Genomic DNA, 17,892 nt, shown 5'->3' on the forward strand with positions numbered 1-17,892 from the left:
GGCACAAATGCATGCTCTGGATTATCCACTCAGTAGACGGCTTGCTGTCGCCTTCGACTGTCCAATCAGCGGACTGCTTGCTTTCGCCTTCGCCCAGCAGACGCCAATACGATGGCGTCGTATCGGCAGTTAATCGGATGCTTTTGGGCCCCAACGTCGGTTAATTCAGATTTTTCGAGTATGGCTGTACGTGATAAACAAAGAGCGCGGTTCGTAGATCGTAAATCCATTAGTGCCGTGGGCATCGGGTCACTGGGTGCGGCGTAAAAGGGATAACAAAGTCGAGTCCTTACGCTATTATTATATTGATATATAGATCCACGTTCTTTTCAAAATAACTTTATTGAAAGCACACATCAGCTTGGAATAAAGGGGAAAAAAAAAATAGGCCACCAGGCTCCTTTAATAAATTAATGCCAACCCTCCACCCCCCAAACTGAAGGGAAAAAAAACAAAAAAAACAAAAAAAAAAACTATCCCCCACCACCAACATCTTGAGAAATGAGCCACAGATGGAATTAACCACCATCCTTTTATAGTTGGGGTTGAAACAACTTTCAAGCTTTGTTTACTGCTTAACACCAGTTTGTGATGCCATGGATCATAACTTCACAAAAATGCAGGTTAACAAAAAATATATATAAAAATTCATCAACCCTTCCTTACTTTAAACAAACGTATCTCCGTGGAGTGGGGGTATGGGGAAGAGTATATTTACGTACAACGCAGAGTTCAAACAAAATTGAAATACCCTCAAAATGAAGAAGAAAGAAAACCAAAATAATTCAATAAAGTATTTCAGAGCTTTCCTTGCTTGCCTTTCAAAGTTCCAAAAGGTTTAATTAAACAGCAATATGCACAATGCTTTGTGTTATTTCACACAGTTTCCATCTTGTGCCCATGTTTTTCCAGTTCTGCCCTGAAAAGAAAAAGAAAAAGTATATTTTATAGTTTGTAGAGAGCACACGCACATGCACGCACACACAGCTTTGTATTCATGATAATGCATGAGTCCCCAAATACACTGCATCATTAAGGAAACCACAAATCCAATCCAAATTTTTCATGAGTGTTCTTCCTGTAGGAGGTTTGGAACTTTGCCGTGTTGTAATATGATTATTTGGTCCTCGCAGTACTTAGAAATCGCAACATGGGGAGGCTGCTGGCACTCTCCTGTACAAGAGACAACATACTACTCTTGGTGTTGGATACATGCTCAAAAATCTAAAAAGCCTTGCCTAACAAATTTCAAGGTGAAGTTCAGAAGAGGTGACAGGTATAGCATGATAACACTCCCATCATGCAATACAGTTAGGTTTGAGGTTATAAAAACAGTTTATTCATATAAATTTCTGATTACTTTAGTGACACATAAAGTGACCCATAATGTGAGACGCACATCTGCCAAGATGTCCATTTCACTTTCTGAAAAAGGTGCGTTTGAGGATACTTCGGATCAAGACAAGTGTAAAATACATTTTATTGGCAAATCAACAAAACTTTTGAATGCATGGAACCAATTTCCTATGCAACATCCAACCTACGTGAAAACCGAGCATGATAGGACTCCTTCCTTCGTCATGTGCTCCTTCATGAAACAATGATTTCTTGAATGATCTAATTTGTGAATGGCAATGTCAACTATGGGTGAACACAAATGAGAATTTGAACCACCACAAAATAGAAGCAGAACAAAGCAAAGAAACAAAGGTTTCAGTTTGTCACTGACCCACAGGTAAGTATGCAATGCGTTTCTTAAATTCAGATAAAGCGAAATTGTCCACCGTGTCTAGAGACTATGGGTGGATCGATCTTGCGAATGATGTCGCACTTGTAGGATCGATCTTGCGAATGATGTCGCACTTGTAGGATCGATCTTGCGAATGATGTCGCACTTGTAGGATCGATCTTGCGAATGATGTCGCACTTGTAGGATCGATCTTGCGAATGATGTCGCACTTGTAGGATCGATCTTGCGAATGATGTCGCACTTGTAGAATCGATCTTGCGAATGATGTCGCACTTGTAAAAAAAGAAAATATGGTCCTCATTTTCAGGCCACTTCCAATTCTTGCTGACTACGTGAATACCATTGACCTTCACTTCATTCTCTACAATATTTGTTAGCTCACCGGGAAATCCTCATTCTCATAGCTCACCAGTACCCAATCCCCTACCACAAGATTTATTTGGTCAACGTTTGAGGTGCTTCATGTGTGTATATCTCTATTTCACTTTCAATGGAATCTTCAACTTTGCGCAGAGGAATGTCAATGAAGTGGTCGATGAAGAGTAGCCGTTCACGAAAATCTGATACTTCCCATGCGGTGGGACACAATGTACTTTGTGTATTGGGTACGGCAATAGTGTTACCGCAAGCAGCCACAAATTCATCTTTATTTGCATTGATGAACTCCGCCAATAGTATATAATGGATATTGATGTTGGGATTGTGCTCAACAGATATAAGCTGTGCTGTAATACTCCTTGCAGTCATCAGCTTCACCGCTTCCACTCTTAATGAATCTCCAGACTGAGCGTTTCACTGTTCTTCCTAAGCCATCAACCACACCCTTTCCATGAGATGTGGCCAAAAAATTCCATCTGAGCTGGACATTGAATTGGGAGCTTGCGCCATCGGATAACGCATCAATTCCATCAATTTGAGTGTACTTCGATTTCAACCATGAGAAAATATGGGTCGTGAAGGCATGGAATGCTAATTTGTCGAGCTGTCGTTCGTCAGATAATACAATACTCTGTCATAGCGCTTTCATCATGAATCCACACGTAGGCCGAGAACAACGCAACATGTGTTGGTCCAATGGGCAGATTCGATTTTGGTCTGTATGCAGATGCTAGCATTTTCTGAAAAATCCACTTGAAGAAGAACCATCCACCCATTGACATTGTTGCTCAATCCGTCCATATATTCAACCTGATGCCGTTTGATGAAATTGTGCAGTCGGTAAAAGTTACACTTGATGCCAGAGTTCTTCAAACACTCCTGATGCTGTTCCAGCTATTTCAACACGAGCAACACAGTCAGCAGTCTGCCACCGTTGGTACTTTATAGCAGAATCCGCAAATGGGGCCAGGGTAGCAATGTTGTTAACACATACTTTACAGTTTACACTGTTTCATGCAGTCCTCCAATTTGGATCACACACAATTTGCTTGACGAAGCCTGAAGTTTTGTCTGAAAGGTCAATCACACTAGAATGCACACAGGAAGAGCTGGACGTTTTAATGGTGCACATACACACACATTGTGGGGAATGTTGTCGAATAGCTTAACATATTTTGGGCACAACTCGCAAAATTTGCTGAGTTTGACCCCGGGGTTCTGTGTTCTCAAATAATGTAAGCCTCTCAAGGACATCAGCAGATTTCTTGCCTGGAATACTAGCTTTGATTTATTAACCTCGCCAGAGGAGAGGGTATTGCATTTGAGTCTGTTTGTTACTTGATGAAAAAAAGATTTGTCAAGTATATTGGTGGGTCTTGTGTGTTATTCTGTCTGTTTGTCAGTCGCCTACAGGCCACAATTTTCAACCGCCGATCTTCACAAAATTCACCAAATGGTAGAGTTGGTCATAAGCAAGAAGCATATTGTTTTTGGGGGTCAAAAGGTCAAAGGTCACAAACTGTCAAATTTCTTAAATCCTCAATTTTCATCTATTCTTGGATTGGATTTCTTGAAATGTCTTATCTGGCTTTCAAACGCGCATTAGGAATGCGGAAGTGACTTCACACTTCACGAGGAATGAGGACGTGATGTCATACTGCACAAGGAATACGGAAGTGACGGAACACCATTGTGTTGCCATTTTACCAACAGAGCACGCCCCTGTAACTGCTCCTTAATGAATGTGCTCGATTGTGCCTGAATCACGGTGTCGGACACACATAAAACGTGTGCTTCAGACACCAATGTTTCTCGACTAATTACACTAATGAGGGTCGACTCAACAGTGATGATGGTAGCATCAAGATAAATGCTGGTTGTTTGTAAATGTTGTGAAATGATATTCATTGTACTAAATGTGATCAAAATAGTTTGAAGTTTTCCATGTCGGACGCACAGGCATGGGGGTCACTTTGTAATTAGCCCCTGAGATTTATGAACACATCCTTCATCAATGTAAATCAGTTATCAAAATGTATTGCTAGCATCCTCTAGTTCTCTGCCAAATGAAATCTAGTTGAGATGAAATCTAGCTCTCTAAATAGCATAGCAGCATTATTTTGAGGCTGCTCAGAGGAGGATGGGGGGGGGGGGGGGGGGAAGACGGTGGGGGGGGGGGGTGTTTAGCATAATCAGCGAGTCATCAATTGCCATTAATTAGTGAGCCAAAAAAATGTCTCTGGAAATTAAAACCTTAAAATATAGGATTGTTCTAATTCACATTGATTATCAATTTAAAAGCAGAATTAAAAATTTCTCCCATTGGGTTGATCTTGTCATGGAATTGCCCGACAATGGGAAGGCAGGAAAAAATAAAAATGATAAAATAATACCAATAATAAAACCAAGCAGCAGACATGCAAGCGGAAGCCATTTATACCAGCACGTATGTATGATGTCACGACTATACTTTCATTTCCCAATGTTGTTACAACCAATCATCAACTCACCCCGAACCCACACCCACTCCCACAAAGACCGAGAAAGGGGGAAAAAAACAACATCTACAGGGTGGCCTGAAAGTCACTTTTCCCCTCTTGAGTAAAGCAGTAGTTTTTAAACCCTTTTAATATGAAAGTTTTATTTTGCAGTTCTTACAATAATTAACCAGGCATTGTATCTGTATGTGCTCCATCATCCTCCTTTAGTTACGTAGGCAGCTGAGCAATTTTTGGGGGAACGACTTTACAAAAGTACCATTTTTATTTTAGTGGTTCATTGGACCATATGCAATCGAATTAGGACCGGAGGCAAGACATATACAGTGTTTGACTTTTGCGCAAATACGACTCGCACAGCATAATATCGAGCAATACATTTATGCAAATAAATCATCAGCTATTGGAGTTAGACTAAAATCGTAAATACATAAATTGCCGGACAAATTACCTTGAACTTGTTGTCTGTTCTAAAGCGATATTGTCATTACATCCTTGTAGTTGCGTACATGTTAGATATATGAGAGGTGCGCGAGTCACAAGTATAACACATTTGTATAAACACTCGGTATTATATTACTAATTATTATTACATGGAAGCGTAAGATTTATTATGCAGGCATGCATAAGTTTTACAAATAACACTGCATGCAATGAAAGAAAAGTTAGCCTCCTTGTTGAAAATATATACATAATTGGTTTTTGTCCTTGTTTTTTGTCCAATAAAAAGGTGAAGAACATTGTATATTTCTTGCCTCCGGTCCTAAATCTATTGTATATGGTCTAATGGATCACCAAAAAAAAAATGGCGCTTTTGTCAAGCCGTTCCCCATTTTCGATAAATATGCTGCTAAGCTGCCTGACTACTTGTACAGCTCAATTTGCCGCGAAGTCCTCTTAGGCATCCTGTGTACCTCATTTGTAGTGTCACCTGTGTGAAAGAGGCCACGACTGGAGCACACAATTCTTCAATCATACTACCCCGGTTTGGCGACACCTTCTCCATGATGAAGGCCCACAAAGAGTTGTCTGGAGTCATTATATCTGGACTACGTGTCCATGGTAGCGAGCTGGTGATTCATGTCCAATCCATCGTTGTGGGAACATTTGGCAAATTCTTCCAAAAAGAACATTTTCCCTCGAGACATGGCAGCCGGGAAGGCGTCAAGGAAGACATCGCATGATACACAGCGACAATCCATGTCGGCATCACTCAGTTCATTCACAAATGATGGATGCCAGGGTTTCAACTTTCAACTGAAGATACCTTTTCATGTGAGGTCAGATAGTGGTCCACGGTATGCCAGGTTCACAGGCTCTTTCTTGTTGACCAGTCAACGGACGCCAATACAATAGCGCATGTATTTCTTCTCTTTACGTTCTGCCATTGCACTTCTTGTCCTTCACACTTCCCGTTTCAAAAGCCCATTTTCCCCACTTTAACATGTGCTTTGGTGGAGAAGGTTTCCCAAAGCGTTCGTGAAAGCTGTCCGCAAATTAGCAATTGTTTGTCCTGTCTGTACCCTTTCATGCACCCAAACACAAGCAACCAACCGCTCTTCGACACTAACAACATGTGTCTGCCACGCCGGCTAGCTTCCTACTGACTCCCATGTCAGCGCGCCAGTGTTGCTGCATTCCATGGCGGAGGACGGCAGAGAGGGAGGTGTGAGAAATCTATCAGAGGTAAAGCGACTTTCAGGCCACCCTGTACGGCACACCGCACACTAACAAGCAAAGAAAGGTCACCTTGAATACACCTCTCCAAAATAAATCCACAGAAACCTAAATGTGGGTTTGTAAATTTATGCAAAGATATGGAATATAAACTTACCTCCATGCTTGGCGAGTAGAGCATTGAATCAGATAATTATGGGATTTTAAGCTGGGAGGTTGGTTGATGCTACAAAACTCCACGGTGTCTTTTGCAAAGAGTAGGCAATTGTTGTAATTACTCTAGCCAAAATTATTGTCCCAACTACCTCGAGGGAGACGATGGTAAACCACCGAATGTAATCCTCGCCACTCAACTGCTTTAGCAGCAAGGAACTGCAGAGAAAGAAAATGAGAAACAACAAGGAGGTGATACTCCAGGTACCCTAAATATTGAACAGTTTTTGAAATATTGCACATAAAAGTACGTGGATGGATGATTGGTCGGTCGGACGGAGATCATTTGAATGACTGACCTCATGACAGAGGGGAGGGAGACAAAAAGAGAAAGAAAAAGAAGAAAAAAGACATCCTCCCAGTGAGGGGAATGAGAAAAGAGGAGGAAGACAAGAAAGAAGAAGAGAAAAAAAAAAGAGGAAGCACACTTGATAAGAGCTCATCGGAAGCCATTTGGTGGGCCATATTCTCTTCGCCACCACAAGTCCTCAGCATGCACCTGTGCACTTGCATCATTTTGGTCTGTTAAAGGTTTGTCCTCGTGAAAATTTGATAATCACTTGTAACACATTCCAAACAACGATGCAAATGGGGGCATCCGTATTTTCAATAAAATTAATTACCATGAGGCCATCAAATCCCCACTGAAAAACTGCGATCGCTTTGGAGCAACTTTCAGCTTAAAGGTCTCTGCTATTCAAATCTTAGATTTTCTTTTTATAAGGAAACAACGAATCGAATTATAAAAATAAACTATCTCAAGTAACATGGAGAATGTCATCGAATTGCAGAGTTTCCAAACACCACAGCTCCCATCCACTACCACAAGTAGTTGTTCTATTCTTCAGAGAAAACTCAGAGCATTTTGGCCTAACAGCTACAAACACCAACGTGCTTCTTATATTTTAAATATCTTTAAAATGAGAAATGTTTACAAGCAAACTGATAAAATTACAAGCTTTAAAAGATGAAACATCCACAACATCCAGTTCACAAATTACACTTGGTTATCACTTCCCCAAGAGCAATGCTCAGCTGTTTCTCCCAAAACTTACGAGTTGGAAATAAAGCAATGTTTGACCATTTTTTTTTTTTTTTTTTTTAAATGCTCCATAGACATTGTCTGGCATGGGAAAGCAATCACAACAGATTAAGAAAATGGATGGGCTTAAGGAAACCCAAAGATTAGGCCCCACAGGTGACAGCTTGTACAGGTTGACAACCTGAACAATTTCAAGATTAAACTATTAAGTCTGAGCATGGTCAAGCAGGTAGTCACAATGTACCACGCTTTACTGCAATACAAGCTGGAAAAAAGAACAAGGAAGCACTCACCTTAACTGCTGGGAAAAATCATCTTCCACATTGTCATCATCCCAGTTGTCTTCCCAAACATGGGTGTCTTCATCGTCCAAGCCTATCCAGTCTGGAAGCAAAAAGGAAAGAAAGAAATATATATATATATATTTTTTTTTTTTGCTTCTTGGCACCATATTTGCTGCCTATTTATGTTTTGTAACATCACTTTCTGGCTCATGGTGAAGATTGTATGTAAATTACATGCAGGATGAAAACATCATTAGGAGACATCGTTGTACCTACCGTACTTTCACTTGAATTACAAGGACACGAGTTAACAATGTCAGACAAACATGTGGTACGAGGGATTCGAACATGGTTCCCTCAACGAGACAGCAGTCCAGATAGCGATGCTGAACAAGCCAACCCCAATACTGAATATATATACCCGGAAAGCATTGCAGATAGTGAATAAATTAAGTAAGGGTGAGGAAGAGAAGAAGAAGAGTTGCAATGTTTTTTTAAATTAATATTTTGGTTAAAAATGGCAGGTGCAAATCAAGTGATGGCGTATTTTTTTTTTTTTCAAACAAGGCTAGCCATTGGTTGAATATGTCGACAGAAGATGACATCATATCCTCAACACGTGTAATACCTATGATGGCACCAGCAAAGATGGCAGATGACTAAGTGGTAAAAAAAAAATGCGAGGATTGGCTGAAGGATGGAGTAGTTTTGGGTTAAAGAAACGCAAAAGTGATAAAACTGAAGAGAACATTGCAGTTTGTCGCCATTATAATGCCTTTGTCAAACGGAGAAACTAATTTTTTTTGACTTCTCATCCGTCGATACATTCCACTTCTCCTGCAAAGCTAATATTCGATTGACTTAGAACAAAAATTGGGACCGGTTATTCATAAAAGGCCTGTTTTAAAAGCCCGTCTGTCGGAAATGGAAGATGAAGGAGGACCTCAAACTTCAAGATAGTAAGTAGTTCCTGCTGTCAGATTAATAACACGAATGACCGCACTGTGGTCATAACCTGCAACAAATTCCAGTAACGGCCGATTGGGAAACATGCATATAAAGCGCTATTAAATAATTTGCATAATGTAACGCTCGATTACTATGCATTATGACGGCCTTGATTGAATCTTACTATTATTCCGACATATTAGGGTTTTTTTTGTTTTTTTTTAAGATTAGATTTTTTTTTTTTTCGACATCCTGTAGCGGCATCATTTTGCCTTTCATGTTACAATATGAAAATATGCTTCAGCTCAGGTTGATCAAGGGTTTTCCAGAACCAGGTGCAACCGAAAGTGGAAAAAAACGGGTTTCGTTAGCCGTGGCTGGAATAAAGTATTGACAAGCATTACGCCTAGGTCACCCGTCGGGGAAGTGATGTGAGTTGACAAAGTGGAACACGCAGAAAACATGCTATGATATGATATTTCGCTCACAAGGGTCAGACAAACATGGAGGCGGCAATCTTGGATTTTGACATGGTGACCCAATTTTCAATAGCGTTCTTCCTTATGCCTAGATACACCCACACACCTGAAGGTACTTCGCTTATTTTTCAAGATATTTCGCTCACAAGGTTCAGACAAATATATATGGTGGCGGCCGTCCTGGATTTTGACGCAGCGACCCACTTTACAATGGCGGTCTTCCTTATGCCGAGATACACCCACACACCAAATTAGAAGTTGGTACTTCGCTTATCTTTCAAGATATTCTTCTCACAAGATTCAGACATACATGGCGGCGGCCATCTTGGATTTTGAAGTGGCGACCCAATTTTAAAGAGCGTTCTTCCGTGTGCCGAGATACACCCACACACCAGATTAGAAGTTGGTACTTCGCTTATTTTTCGAGATATTTCGCTCACAAGGTTCAGACATATAGTATATGGTGGCGGCCATCTTGGATTTTGACGTGGCAACCCAATTTTCAATAGCGTTCTTCCTTATGGCGAGATACACCCACACACCAAATTAGAAGTTGGTACTTCGCTTATTTTTCAAGATATTCATCTCACAAGGGTCAGACATATATATGGTGGCGGCCATCTTGGATTTTGATGCGGCGACCCAATTTTCAATAGCGTTCTTCCTTATGCCTAGATACACCCACACACCAGATTAGAAGTTGGTACTTCGCTTATTTTTCAAGATATGCAGGTTACAAGGTTCAGACATACATAGCATCAGAAATACATGGCGGCGGCCATCTTGGATTTTGACGTGGCGACCCAATTTTAAACAGCGTCCTTGCTTGTGCCTAGATACACCCACACACCAGATTAGAAGTTGGTACTTCGCTTATTTTTCAAGATATTTCGCTCACATGGTTCAGACATAAATATGGTGGCGGCCATCTTGTATTTTGACGGGGCGACCCAATTTTCAAAAGCGTTCTTCCTTATGCCGAGATACACCCACACACCATATTAGAAGTTGGTACTTTGCTTATTTTTCAAGATATTCATCTCAAGTTTCAGACATACATGGCGGTGGCCATCTTGGCTTTTAACGTAGCGACCCGATTTTAAACAGCGTTCTTCCTTTTGCCTCGATACACCCACATACCAGATTAGAAGTTGGTACTTCGCTTATTTTTCAAGATATGGAGGTTACAAGGTTCAGACATACATAGAATCAGACATACATGGCGGCGGCCATCTTTGATTTTGACGTGGGTTGCACCCACACACCAAATTTGAATGCGGTCCTTCGCTTACGCACGCACGCCGCACGCACGGACGGACGGACACACGGACGGAGGGGAAAGCCATAGTCCCCCTTTCGCTCCGCTGAGCGACGGGGGACAATTAGGACTCTTTCTTGTTGTGTTGGATGTCTTTTCCTTCCACGAAGTCCCTAATCATCAACACTCGACCCAAACAAAGCCAATGGAAATCTGACGTAACAAACCGGACAGTATATAATCAGCATAATCTTACAGGCCTCATTTGTTAGACCCAGCAGAAAACAAAGATGGTGGCCATATCATTGCATCTCTGTGATATTGTGGGTGGAGTCAAGCGACGTGTGGACGTGTGTACGGTCCAGTAGCTTTCCGACCAATGGGTGCACATATTAAAACAAGAACCCCAACAACAACAACAACAACAGCAGCAACCCAAAGCTCTTGTAGACCTGCGACAAAATAGTAACAATGGGAAGCTAATAATTAATTTACTTGCAACAAATGTGCCTTTTTAATCACTAGAACAGACACTTCCTACAGGAGTGGCAGGAAGGGTCATGTTATTTTCCTCTCTGGTGGGGTGTGTGTATAATGTGTGCACCCTAACCGCCGCTTAGCGGATCCTGGGTTTGGGACCCCAGGTGCCAGCTTGGGATCCTAAGATCCTGGGTTCGAATCCCGGTCGATCGGTGAATTAACACCAGGGTGGATGACTAAGCCAGTCGTCCTTCCGAGGTCGGCAAATTGAGTACCAGTTCACTGGTAATTCCCTGTGTGTCGCAAGAGGCGACTAATAGGGTTGGTGGCAGGAAGGGCATCCGGCCGTAAAACATTGCCTCAAAAAGGGGACCACGGTGCCCGAAAAAGGCTAACCCCTGCTCTGCAGGGAAAAATGACCTCAAAAGGTGGTTCTTACAGTATTAGGCCAAGTAAAAAAAAAAAAAAAATGTTTCTCGCCCCCGCCCGCTTCCTTTTTGGTCGCCGCCTACTTTTATTTACTATTTAATACTTTTTTTTTTTAATATATACTTGTTTAAAAAAAAATCGTTTTGCGAAGAAACTCGGTCTAAAACTTGCCGTTTCCGGGCGTTTGCTGATCGTATCTTGTGCATTGATGATCTGAACTATTATGGATCCCGCCCTCTAACGGAACTTCCTGGTTAATACATGCTAGGCTTAACGCAGACACTTTGTGCTGAAGACGGTCAATTCTCGCAGCGGTTGTGCACTGGGCAAGTGCAATTTACATGTAAAAATCTTGCATTTCATACTTTTAATGGTACAAATTTGAGTAGGGAATATGACGATATTCGTGGGTGTAAGCATACGTTCGTCGACAAAAGTTTTGAAGTCTTGATTCGCGAGATCAGTTGTAGATGAGAAGCGAACGTTGAACGATCTCTTCGCTAAATTTGCCAGTGGAGAATTTGATGATGGAGATGACATTGGTGATGGATACCAAACAACGAAAGTAAGTTGGCGTCGTGATATAGCATAAATATTTAAGCCATATCAAGACATACATTTTCTAGTGTACTTGTTTTTAAATACTTGGTGCATTAAAAAATCCATATGTAGCTGTAACGCTATACTTGGATGGCCTAGTACTAGTTGTAGTTACATGCTTGTACAAATATTATGCCTTGTTCTGAAAGTTTGGTATTCATACTTTGACATACATATTTATAACAGTGGCTCTTGTAAGTTTGAAGAAGAGAGAACTGAGAAGGAAAGAAAATCACAATTTCATTTTTTGCATAAGTAAAGCAGTGCATGGTTAGAATGTTTAAAATGGTTCTTACTTTATGGATGACATGTACAAGATTGACATGTCTCACTGGGATTTCTTACTTTAATATTTATGGAACAGACCATAAGATAGACCAAGTCCTAAAGTCATTAGTTTCACTATGTGGGGGGAGGGCAAACTGTTGATTAAACATATATTATTTAGTCCCACTTCTGGTTTTGTAAGAGGGAAGGATCAGCCTTCCAATGAAACTACAGTAGTTTTTTTTTTTAGGATTTCATCAATCTTTTGGTCTGTTCTCTGAGTAGTCCCCAATATGAACAATTCTTGTACTATTAGTGTATTATTGTGTATTTATATTAAACAAGGACACATACCAAATTTAAACATTGTCATTGTTTTTTTTGTTTTATTCAAATATAGTTTGTCTGGTGTAACACATGACATGTTCCATTGATTGATTCTATTCATATGCCATTTCAGTTAAAACATATATTTATTTGCTAATTTGGAAATGAAATTTCAGGCCTTTTGGTAACAATCAACACTGGCATGTTTCACATTACATTGGACAAACTATAGAGTCTTTAAGTCAGCCACAGTGGTCATTCAATTCATGGCAGCCATCTTGGAAAAATAGCAAAAAAAAATGAAAATAGTAAATAGTAAGGGCCTCCCTCCTCATTTTTTCAAAAAGTCCGGACGAGAAACTTTTTTTTTTTTTTTACTTGGCCTTATAGTAGTGGTATATAGCAGAAGAGAGCATTTCAAAATATAATCATGCATTTTGTGGTTTATAATTGATGTTTATAAACTTCTGGAAGGGGTGCCCCCACAATGAGCTATTTATACACGTTAGCACAACATTTTTCCAAGGACGAAAAACACTGTGGGAGGAGGAATATTATTGGTTCACGAGTTATCAAGTGACCACTTAGTCTAGTAGGAAGACTAGGTCCCCCTGCACCCCCCGGAGATATACTTCTAATCAGTGTTTCTAGATTGGAAAAAATGTGTAGAAAATGACTAGCTATGGCCCCAAGCTGAAAAAATGTCCCACATACCATTTTTATGCAAATTACTGCTGCAAATTTTATGCAAAATTATGCAAATTTTATGCAAATTTTTGATGAGGAGTAGAGTTGAGGGGTCTTTGAGGGCTTCATCGAGGTGCTCTCGGTTGCAAGACTGGGTCATTCTGAGAAGCACAGCAGGGTCAGAGATCATGATGTTCTCCTCCTCAGTGAATCTCTCCATCAACAGCCTCTCCATTGCCTCACACACTGTTTTGAGGCAAAAGAGGGACTTTGCGTAGGCCTTTCCACTGAGAACACCTTTGAGAGATCCACTTGTTACTAGTTGTGCCTCAAAGAGAATCTCTGCATATCCAGAACCACGCATCTTGTGTCCAGTGAGCATCCCGATGTAGTTCATGGATGTGTGGAAGGGTCCAATCGTTACTACATGACTAGCAAATTCATTTGGCCAGCGCCAGATGATGGGAAGGGCTTTCATGCAGACACCCAGATCAAATGTATTCAGGACCCATCTCTGACCCACCTCAGCAGTTGCTGCCTCGGAACGCTTCAGTAGCTCACGAACAACTGCGTTGTCTGTGATCGGTCTGTGCCTGGTGCCTGCATGGCATGGCAATGGCCTGCAGCCTGTGCCTGGGCTAGGGGGTTTCACCTCTGCAACTGGTTCTCCCCCACCCAGCAAATCAACAGTCGACTACTGCACGCCTATCCACCAACCGATCACAGACAACGCAGTTGTTCGTGAGCTACTGAAGCGTTCCGAGGCAGCAACTGCTGAGGTGGGTCAGAGATGGGTCCTGAATACATTTGATCTGGGTGTCTGCATGAAAGCCCTTCCCATCATCTGGCGCTGGCCAAATGAATTTGCTAGTCATGTAGTAACGATTGGACCCTTCCACACATCCATGAACTACATCGGGATGCTCACTGGACACAAGATGCGTGGTTCTGGATATGCAGAGATTCTCTTTGAGGCACAACTAGTAACAAGTGGATCTCTCAAAGGTGTTCTCAGTGGAAAGGCCTACGCAAAGTCCCTCTTTTGCCTCAAAACAGTGTGTGAGGCAATGGAGAGGCTGTTGATGGAGAGATTCACTGAGGAGGAGAACATCATGATCTCTGACCCTGCTGTGCTTCTCAGAATGACCCAGTCTTGCAACCGAGAGCACCTCGATGAAGCCCTCAAAGACCCCTCAACTCTACTCCTCATCAAAAATTTGCATAAAATTTGCATAATTTTGCATAAAATTTGCAGCAGTAATTTGCATAAAAATGGTATGTGGGACATTTTTTCAGCTTGGGGCCATAGCTAGTCATTTTCTACACATTTTTTCCAATCTAGAAACACTGATTAGAAGTATATCTCCGGGGGGTGCAGGGGGACCTAGTCTTCCTACTAGACTAACTATATTCGTCGTGTGTGTGTGTGTGTGTGTGTGTGTGTGTGTGTGTGTGTGTGTGTGTGTGCGCGCGCGTCCCCGCAGCATAACGACCCGATGATATCATCCGATCTTGATGAAACTTGGGTGGGAGGTTGATATCATGATCTAGTTGTGTCCTGCCTAGAGTGGGCGTATTGCGCTCATTGTGGGCGGAGCCACTACCGAAAAAGATGTCTTTTTAGGGGGTAATAGAGTTCAAGCTACATCTTCTCCGAGGGATGTGGTGGAATCTGACAGGGGTTTCAGTATTTGGTTAGGCCAATGTCATGTGTCTAGCCCCACGGAGCTCGATTTTTTTTTTCTTTTTTTTTTTTTCATTTCATTTTTCACCGAATTTTCGGTATTGTGTAGCTAACTAACCTCATAACTGATTATACATTATTTTCTATCTAATTTCAGGGTCAGTAACCTTCGTTTCGACATTTCTGGGCCTGGCCTGTCCGGGCCTGTTTCGGTTATAGTCCGTCCTTTCTCATTGAATACCGCTCGCTCGTCTCCTGACTTGTTAGTATTAATAGTTTTGTAATAACATTAAATTTATGCTATTATTGTTATATTTCTTTTGTTATTAGAAGCAGCCTTGGAAAAATGCCAAAATTAGCTATCTTAACATGGATTTCACCCAAGGTGGTTAACTCCCTTGGGGAGGTGGAGGAGGACAAATGAAGTCATTACAATCTCCAGTGTGACCCTTGGAATTGTCAAGTTTGTTCAAGATTGGATAAGTAACGACCGAATGTATTGCAGTTAGACAGACACCAGATTGCATATTTTTGTACTGTATGATAAAAATACATAAAAAAAAAAAAAAAACCCCCATGGATCTTTACGGAATGAAGAAAAATCAGAAAAATCAAATCACTAATGTAGCAGATCCAATGGTACAACAGTATAAACGCTGAAGAAGAAGAAGAAGAAGAGAAAGAAGAAGAAGGACATAAAATGTCAGCCCCCTGTGGTTTTAGTAATTTTGCTGTTCGGAGTTAAAGGCTGCCAGTCAGCAATCTTTGGTCAGAATACAAAACAAAATCTTCTGCATATGTAGTATACTCAGGTATTGTCTTTGTGCCAAGTTTGAACAAAACCTGTCCATGCATGTCGATAAATGGTTGGGTACACATTTAAGCAACAAAATGTCCGCCAGTCAGCAATCTTGGATCTGATCTCGAAAAAAACAAAAAGTGCATATTTAAGCCACCATTCGTTATGTATTCCAAGTTTGAAAAAGATCGGTAAATGCATGTCCGAGAAATATTTGACGTTCAATATCGGGGGATTTTTTTGTTTCTTTTTTTTCTCAATTATAATGTCTGCCATTCAGCCATGTTTGATCGCATCGCGAAACGCAATGATGTGCATATGTATACCATCATGTAGTCTTTTTGCCAAGTATGAACACAACCGGTCCATACATCTCCGAGATGTGGTTGCGGACGCATGCACGCACGGACAGACAGACGAGACCCAATCTGTAAACCCCCGTTTCGGACAAAGCCCAACGGGGACCAATAAAGTGTATAAAGTGTGATGGACACGGAGGGAGCAACAAAAATTGTACACCAACACTTGAAGTTGAAGCAATAAGCAACAGAAAACTAGAGTACAAGAGGCACACAAATGATAAACCACCACAGGCACGACGAAGCAGCAAGAACCTCGGGATATCAGATGAAAAAACACACACACACACACACACACACACACACACACACACACACACACACACACACACACACACACACACACACACACACACACACACACACACACACACACACACACACACACACACACACACACACACACACACACACACACACACACGTTTTTGTTCGCAATTTCCTTTGTTCGCGCGTTTCACTTCATTTTACAACCACATTGAGATTCACTGATAGATTATGCGATACGTTTATAAAGTACGTACAACATGCACTTAATAGTCAATATAACACGCAAATGATTAAACCAATCAAAGAAGCGATGGGTCGGCAAGGCTTAAACAAAAACCAAAATTAAACATCACAATATGGTTCTGTTGAACCAGTATTTTAAATACTATTTACCAGAAAGTTCAGTATTCTGGTAAATTATGCCGCATGTTAAACCGATCGACTCAAATGTGCCGTGGGCGCCAAGACAAGCGCGACGAACGGAAGCGGGAAGGCATGGGCGAACGGGAGAGAACGGGCCCTCCGCACCCAGCCTTAGAGACAACCCCACGCACGCACAGAGTGCATACTGTACCCGTGGATAATAACAGGTCCGCCATGACGAGACGGCCTGACAAACGTCACGGGGCGCACACACAAACAGCTTCAAAAATCCAGTCACAAAGCAACTGTTCATCACCTCAGGCTTCGGCCTAACACCTCAGGCCGAAGCCTTCACTCGACTAGTAGTAGTACAACGGCGTGACGAGTCCGATTCAAATTTTTCACATTACCGAACAATCCAAAGTATAATCACCAAACTTCGACCTTTACTTTACCTTCTGCTGGAAATTCATCAAACTCGTCGTCTTCTTCCAACAGACCCAGATCCACGTTCGCTTTCTTTTCCGTCATTGCTGTTGAAGCAAGGAAACGCACGTGCGGTGACGTCGTCGACGTGCGTAATGCGTCATACAATTGTGCCGTGATCGAAATGACGTAATCGCGTACGTCTGCTCACGCAGTCATTAAAAATCCAGTCCGTCTTTCACAAAGATAACCTTGAAATAAAAATGATATCGATCATCGTTCATCGATAATGATAAATACAGTTGAAAGATTAACTATAAAGCCTATTAAAATGCAAAGCCCGTCTGCAGCCGTTTGTAGTCAGACGTCTTCTTCTTCCTTATGCTCAAAATAACGAAAACAGTTTGTTTTTTTAATACAAAATGAAAATTTATGATTTTGTGCAGCCTTGACCTTTGAGCTATAGATCTTAAAAAAAAAAATCAGCTTCTAGCTTTTGATTGGTGAACCAATTGCGTGATCTGTAAATTGTTAAAATATCAGATGAATTGGAGGAAAATTGATGATTTTATGCAACCTTGGGTTGACCTTTGACCTTTTGATCTAAAAAAACAACAACAATCGGCTTCTAGCTTTTGATGGGTGTACCAATTTAGTGTCCCAATATACAAATT

General features: G+C 41.3%; 1 protein-coding gene across 1 annotated transcript; it reads right to left on the reverse strand.

Moving 5' to 3' along the window:
• Positions 1–323: 323 nt before the first annotated feature.
• Positions 324–17,403, reverse strand: SEM1 (SEM1 26S proteasome subunit). The gene is made up of 3 exons (XM_068126417.2): positions 17,248–17,403; positions 7,852–7,942; positions 324–919 (listed from the first exon to the last, which is right to left on the reverse strand). Exons 1-3 carry the CDS (start codon positions 17,321–17,323, stop codon positions 877–879), a joined length of 210 nt encoding a protein of 69 aa, XP_067982518.1. The 5' UTR covers positions 17,324–17,403; the 3' UTR covers positions 324–876.
• Between the last annotated feature and the right edge of the window lie 489 nt (positions 17,404–17,892).

This window comes from Myxine glutinosa, chromosome 10, assembly GCF_964187855.1.
Source record: "Myxine glutinosa chromosome 10, kmMyxGlut1.1, whole genome shotgun sequence".
NCBI classification, from domain to species: Eukaryota; Metazoa; Chordata; class Myxini; order Myxiniformes; family Myxinidae; genus Myxine; species Myxine glutinosa.

What these genes read in the sequence shown, in the direction of transcription:
- SEM1 (XM_068126417.2), bottom strand. Translation starts at nt 17,323, where the DNA reads ATGACGGAAAAGAAAGCGAACGTGGATCTGGGTCTGTTGGAAGAAGAC. An exon ending in TGATGAATTTCCAGCAGAAG is followed by an intron (nt 7,943 to 17,247) that starts GTAAAGTAAAGG and finishes TTTTGCTTCCAG; the next exon opens with ACTGGATAGGCTTGGACGAT. An exon ending in GATTTTTCCCAGCAGTTAAG is followed by an intron (nt 920 to 7,851) that starts GTGAGTGCTTCC and finishes TTTTCTTTTCAG; the next exon opens with GGCAGAACTGGAAAAACATG.